Source organism: Paralichthys olivaceus, chromosome 24, assembly GCF_024713975.1.
Source record: "Paralichthys olivaceus isolate ysfri-2021 chromosome 24, ASM2471397v2, whole genome shotgun sequence".
NCBI lineage: Eukaryota > Metazoa > Chordata > Actinopteri > Pleuronectiformes > Paralichthyidae > Paralichthys > Paralichthys olivaceus.
In genome coordinates, this window is record NC_091116.1 from 4144545 (window position 1) to 4151683 (window position 7139).

Sequence of the window (7139 nt, forward strand, 5' to 3'; positions counted from 1 at the left end):
TCATTTTCAATTCAGTTTTATTTGTATAGCGCCAAATCATAATATACATTATCTCAAGGCACTTTGCATAGAAGGTCGTTTTAATATAGAGAAACCCAACAGTTCCCACAATGAGCAGCACTTTGGAGACTGTGGAGGAAAAACTCCATCATTAACAGAGAGAAACCTCTAGAACCAAGACTCAATGTGGACGGTCATCTGCCTCGACCGGTTGGGGTGAGCAGAGAAAAAGGGGGAGGAGAGGAGAGAGCGATACTGGGGAGGGGGAGGAGGGGGAGAGAGATCGGGAACACCATCAGGTATCAGATCTGACTAGTTAAATGTAAACAGTAACAGTGTAAAGACTTGTAGTATTATTGATAACAGGCACAATTCATATAATAATGAATTACTGAAATATTGTAATTAATAAAAGTAATAATAGTAATGAAGAAGAAGAAATATTACTTTTATAATAGTTGTTGTCCTGAGGTTCCGGGGTCAGAGATATCTGAAATGAGAGAGAAAAAGAGAGAGAGAGACTATGGGAGGAAAAAGTGACATAGTTATTGACATGTATTCAAATATATAAATGAGTGTGGGGGGGGCAGAGAGACAGAGAAGTGGAGAATAGCTCAGTGCATGATGGGAGTTCCCCCAGCAGTCTAGACCAATAGTAGCGTGACTAAGTCCTGGTTCAGGACTCACCTGATCCAGAACTGTAGGCTTCACAAGGCATAACATGTTTTTGGAGAGATCACAGTCACCTTGACCTTTGACCTCTAACAGCTCAGGCCAGTTAATCCTTGAGTCCAAACTGGGATGGGCTCCAGCCCTCCTCCGTGACCCTCAAAGGACAAAGATGTAGATAATTGCGTAGATGGATGGATGCTCGTTTCAAATCATTATCCTATTTCAAGTCTGCAAGGATTAGACAAAGTAAAAGTTAAAAGAAATAAAGAAAACAATAGACACTGACATTACAGGAAGCATTCGGGAAGTGATTGCGTGGACATGTATGCAATGATTTGAAACTGAGAAAAACAAATTATTTCTTTGAATTATTTTCCGTTCTAAACGACACATTAAAACTAAAAATACCCTTTCATGGCCATGATAGTGGGTTTACTAATGGGATCAGTTGCGTGTTTTTAAAGTTGTTAAGTGTCATTGAGCATCTAATTTCAAAAAGTAAAAGATCCTCAGGGAGCCTTTAAGATCTGTGCTTTGGAAAACAACAAACCCAACTGTGTTATTTTACTGTACGGAGTTTTTCCAGCAAAGATTGGAAATAAAAGCAAAGATTAATATGCAGCACACTGTCTTTATAGTTCATGTTCCTGGGTGGAAGTGAGTTATGGAAAGTAAACTTTGATTTAGCTGCTGTTAAGCATTTATGTCCGTCATTGTAACTATGCCATGTTATCATATCTGTATCAGATCTGCTTTACATGTGTCTAATAATAATAATAATCATAATATACACATGATGAATAGAAAGCAAAGATACAGAAGGAGAAGTGTAGTTTACTTTCATTTGTAATTTTTTTTATTTAAACATTATGGCAGATAAAACAAATGAAAACTGCAATCATTTCAAAAGCCTCTTAAGTTGCTCTGAGCCTCCTTAAGTTGGTAGGAGTCTCTTTTTGACCCCCCCCTCATTTTAGTTGCCTTCAGTAACAAAGCTTCTGGGAAACTTCTTCAGCTTAGGAAGATTTGTAAGATGGATGATGTCATCTTCTCAGCAACAAGGCTCTGGTCTGTTCGGGGAAGCGCATGTGGAGCGTCACATAGTATTTCACAAATCGATCTGGCGATATATCCCGCTGCAGATATCCCTCCTGTTGGAGGAGCAGTTCTCACCACACCAGCTCAAAAGGCGAAAAAAAAAAAAAAAAAATGGAGAACCTGCTCACGTCTCCTGACGCTGGAGGAAATCAAAAAATAACCCAGCAGCGGAGAAACCCCGTGGAATCGCCGGGCACTTCAAAGCTGACGCTCCATCCTAAGGGAGCTCCCAGCAAGCATTCATGACGGCGGCGTGGACTTCCTGTGAAGTGCTGCGATATCCAATATTTATTTTTTTCCTCGCTGCTTCAAGCTGGGGGAAATTAAATGCCTCCTTGGAAAATTGATGAAGAGCACATGTTCTCATGAAGGCTTTTCATCATGTTCGGCTGCTGTCACAGAGCAGATCGGTCTGCGTGGAGATGTTGGATCAATGTGCTGCTGCTCCGGCATCACTCCATGGAGATACTCTAGAAAAACTATTCTCACACTGGAAATAAAATCCAGTAAAATCTATCAAATCTATCCTCTCATTCGTGCGAATGATATCGCTGAGCAAGTTCTTCCCGTGGGTTTGTTTCATTCCCCGTCAGCTCATCCAGGCCTCTCTCCTCAGGAACCTCACGGCATCATCGAAACCTTGTTCACAGAAGAAGTGCATGGTGCTGGTCGATGGCGGGAACAGAGCCCGGTTCAGACGTTTGATGTTCTCCACGGAGAGCTGAGGGAAACCAGAGGACACACAGCACAGTGAGAGGAAGTGTCCTGCAACTGCAAGGGCCGTTGTTTCCACGAAAAGTAACAAACAGTATTTATTATTTAAGAAATGGAAATAACTCCAGAATTTACATGAGCCGTGAATCCCCATGTGGTTAGATTTTATGAGGGCAACAGCTACTTTATGTGTAAATGTCTGCTTTTCAGGGTTGGCTCTTCTAAATTTCAAATCACTCTTTTGAATTTAGTTGTGATATAGTCGGCTTATGCGTTTTATCTTGTTCCATTTTTGATAGAAACAACACAGTACATATAAATTGATAAAAAAATATATATTATTTCACTAGATTCATCCTTCACACCTCCGAGCCACAGATGCAGCAGACGGAGACATCTTGATGATGCGTTCGCACCAAACGCTAATGTTTTTGAGATTACATATAAAGTCTAAAGCCCTTTTGATGAGGGAATATGCGTCAGGCTTTTTTTATTTTAATGGTTCCATACGCTCAACATTATGATCTAATGTAGGCTCTCCAGTGAAGCGTTTGAAATGATTAACCAACTAATGACTTTCGATTAGGCTGTGGTAAATGTTTTTATCCTTGATGGGGTTTGCTAGACAATAGAGCGAGCGGCGGCACCGTTATGACACCGCAGTCTGCGTGGGGCTCGTTAAAATCAGTCCTGTGCCTTGTCTTCAGCTGGAATGGGTTTTCAGGCCCACTCCCCCACGATGACCCAATACTCACCGTAACGTTCATGTTGGCCAGCTTGAGCTGAGTGTGGAAGCGCCCCCTGTGGACAGGACATACGTCCTGCAGTCCAGCAAAGGGAGACACAGTGATGGTTCGCCCCACAGGCAGAATTGGCAGGCTGTCAGTGAAGCCTCCATCGATCCATTTCTAATAAAACAAAACATGAGTCTGTGGAAACCGCCGGTCTGACGGCTCATAAAATATCTCCCAACGGAACTGTTGGGTTTTGCTCTATAAGACTATAAGGTCTTACTCCCTGTAAAGACACATTGTGTGTAGGATTTGACGCTTTATAAATAAACTGCACGTGCAATGTACTGAATTCTTGCTTTGCAACTATGCTGGACTTTTTTCACACACACATTCTGTAGTGTAACACCCTGTGATGACACGATAGCTGCTTTTAATAAAGGTACTAAATTAAAGTTTTAAGATGACATTGCTCTTGTTTGAATCAAAGTGTTGTCTAATAAAACTAATAAGTCCTAGTTTTTTGGGTTAACAAGCTAGCAAGTGGCTAAACAAATGGACACCTTGTTGTGTTGATGTGTAATATGTGTGTCTGGCAGACATCGGTTCGTCTGTAGGTTTTATTAGCAATAGTAAATACTTTTAGGAATCAATACGCAGACCTGCAATTCAAGTTTTTACAGGTACTTCCTAAACTTGGTACAGGTACCACATTACCTGTCCCCTGAATTCCACAGGTTTGAGTCCGGCATAGACAGGAACAAAGCTGCTGGCCAGTAGAGCCTGGAGAAGGGAAAGATATTCTATCAAGAGGCAATGGTTCTGACTGTACATGGAAGATTTTGGCCCAGTCAACATCTTACATGAGCGATACAAGAATACTTTGTGTAAATGTAGAATAAAGAAGATCCAAAGTTCACAGTCCCTCGATTGCTTTATGTGCCATTGCTAATTATAGTCCTTCATTACGCAGGTAGTGACTTTGTTCGTGTCACTTTCTGGTCAAAGCGGTAAAAAGTAAACACTCAGCTGAAGAATGGAAGGAAACAATTATGTAAAGCAATCATAAACATTTATGACAGGATATTAAACTGAAAGGATCAGCGAGTGTGGGTGTGTACCTTTACGAGCTCCTCCCTAGAGGTGAACCTCGACACAATGTGGTTCCTGCCACTTCTGGAGTGTGTTATTGAGACGTGGAGGCGTTCCGTGGCCAGACTGTGAGCGTCACCGGGTAGAATCTCCTCGATGCCCTCCCTGAGGAGCAACCACACACCGATGCTCATTGGTCAGGTTTTTACCAATGTCCCCACAGGGCATCATAAACACAGTTTTATGTAATTAAAAACGCAGCCTCGCCAAAGCATATTAAAAAAGGAACTTTGTCAAGTCGTCATTTCATTTTTATTCACACTGAGATCCCAGTTTTCTTGTTTCAATAAAAAAAAATGTTGGTAGATTTGTGCAGAGATAAAATTAGAAAGGTTGTTGTTTCTATGTAAACCTGGATATTTACTGGATACAGCTCATTTAGATGTAACGGATGCTTTGTGGTTTTTCTTAACTCAAAAGCAAAAATAATTAACATTTGCCTATTGACAAAATTGCCTATTGACTCATTTTTTCCAGCAGAGAGGACGATTTTGCCCAGAACTTTGTAGTAAAAGCTAATAAACGCAGATTAGTCAGATCAGGACTAATGATTGAACATTGTGCCTCGATGGCAGCCGACTGCAGACTAATGTTGCAGCAGCTAACTGGCCACATCAATACCTCCATTCCTCTCCAAATACTGTGTGCCCTCTTTCAATCTTAAAACCTTCTTCATTCACTACTGTCTCTTGAGCGCTAACCTGCAAGTTGTGAGTGCAGCAGTTCTCCCTCCTCTACAAATTCTGTTAGCACGTGGGGAATGGCATTCGTTTGTATTTGACATAACAAAATTCCTGACTTAATGATTACCAAAATTCTAAAAATGAATCCTCAGGTTGAGGTGAATGTGGGAACCCAATTTGACGGCAATATAGTTTAGCCCTCGCTGCCAGTGAGGCTAAAACACCAACTGTGTTGTGGGAACTATTGAGTTTCTCCATCGTCCAAAGTAAAGATGCTTGAGATAATGTTTTTTACATGGAGTTATATAAATAAAATGGAATTGAGTCACCACCGTAGCGTCAGCATGAAGTTGTATCCTGGTGTCATGGCTCCAAACTGCTGCTCTCTGACACTCTGAGCAAACCTGTAAGTGAAGTCTTTACACTCCTGGAAGAAAAGGAAACAAAGATCATATCTCACTTCCTGACACAAGGTGAACAAAGCTTTCGGTTTTTCTTAACCCGCTCTACGGTTCAAACTTCTTCACTTCACGGAGCGAATAAGGTGAGCACTCTACCTCCAACTTGTCCGGTGCCGTGATCATTACAGCAGCCACCAGGGCCCCGGCCGAGGCCCCTGCACAGGCCCCGAGGGAGCCAAGCAGCTTGTTCCCATGGCGGAGAAACGCCCCTGCAGCACCCAAGTGGTAGATCCCCAAGAATCCACATGCGGCAAAGGACAGATTCAGGACTGTCATCGTCAGCACCTAAACAGACATGACACCACGATGTCAGTTAAATAAGATGCATTTGACTTTTTTTATATTTTGAGCATCCAATATTTACGATGTCTTTTGGCAGAAATTGAATATAAAATAATTCTCGTGATGTTTTCACTAGTTCATTTCATCTAAATTGTACGAATTATTGTTTTCTTTACTCTAGAAAAGACCCTTTATATTTAAATACTTTATATTTACATTGAGCGGACCCTCTCTACGGAGGCCGCCATGTTTTTTACATTAGTCCAGACTGGACAAACTAAACACCTTTTGACTTTTTATGACAACTGAAGCTACCACAGTTTCTTTTTCATGTTTGGAAGGAGAGGGTGAGGTGAGGGGTGTTCAGCTGCAACACGCAACCTCACCACTAGATGTCACTAAAGTCTACCCACTCGACCTTTAAGTTAAATGAATCGCACTAAAGCAAACGCATCTCTCTCATAATGCAGGATCCAGACCTGACACTACTGAGCAACCTTCATTATGACTATTATATACTGAAAGGGCTTAAATGTGAGAGTTACACAACTGTCCCTGCACTCTCTCTCTCTATCTCTCTCTCCTCTTTTCCACCCACCTCTCCTCTCCTCCCCCATTATATATGTTGTGAATGCAGTAAAATAGAGTTGACTTGAATAGTGTGCACAGGCCTGGGGTGGATTTAATCTGTAAATTCAGTCCTTGTGCACAGGTCCTTTCACCCACTGTAGCCACAGAGGGAGCACGAAGACTACAGCTCCATTGAAAAGATCCCATAATGCACCGATGCAGCCGCACAGCTCCTGTCGCAGATATGCATCACACAGGCTGTGGTGACACCGCTGCACATAATACTGTGTATACATCTGTTATAACCTTCCGCCTGTGCAGGGTCTACAATGCATGCACAGGCTAAGCGCTACAGGCTGTGGAGGAGAGGACGTACCGTGAACACAGTCCGAAACCCTCTGTTTACTGGTGGATCTGATTGGCTGCTCAGCGAACACGTCTGTTGCTGGTGGATAGAATAACACAGAAACAAGTTCTGTTGATAAAAAGTCTGTGAATTACTTAAGCACCGCCCACGGAGCGGAAGAGTCGGCTGTACCTGTTCCGCTTCGGCACTGTTTGCAAAATAAAATCAGGTTTCAAAATAAAACTACGGTGGCCGAGAGAGCTCAGCGCACTGCAAAGTAACAGACAACGTGCAAATTAAGAAAACAGGCAAATAGACAAAAACACGTGCAAATTGAGAAAACATGCAAATAGAACAAATAGAAAAAAAACACGTGGAAATTAAGAAAACATGCAAATAGAACAAATAGAAAAAAAACACGTGCAGATTA

At 42.0% G+C, this 7139-nt stretch overlaps 1 protein-coding gene across 6 annotated transcripts; it reads right to left on the reverse strand.

The window, feature by feature from the left end:
- pnpla4 (patatin-like phospholipase domain containing 4) lies at nt 1-6917 on the reverse strand. 6 transcript variants are annotated; one of them, XR_011240447.1, is made up of 9 exons: nt 6740-6917; nt 5608-5796; nt 5383-5477; nt 4337-4472; nt 3933-3998; nt 3240-3392; nt 688-2491; nt 448-490; nt 1-255 (listed from the first exon to the last, which is right to left on the reverse strand). XR_011240447.1 is itself a non-coding variant. In XM_069521356.1 (7 exons), the coding sequence occupies exons 1-7, from the start codon at nt 6568-6570 to the stop codon at nt 895-897; spliced, it is 696 nt and encodes a 231-aa protein (XP_069377457.1). In that variant the 5' UTR covers nt 6571-6662; the 3' UTR covers nt 761-894. The 6 variants fall into 6 exon arrangements, 4 of the variants coding, with proteins under 4 accessions (XP_069377457.1, XP_069377454.1, XP_069377455.1 ...); XR_011240446.1 differs by having other exon boundaries at nt 448-2491; XM_069521356.1 differs by lacking the exons at nt 1-255; nt 448-490; nt 6740-6917 and adding an exon at nt 6520-6662 and having other exon boundaries at nt 761-900.
- Between the last annotated feature and the right edge of the window lie 222 nt (nt 6918-7139).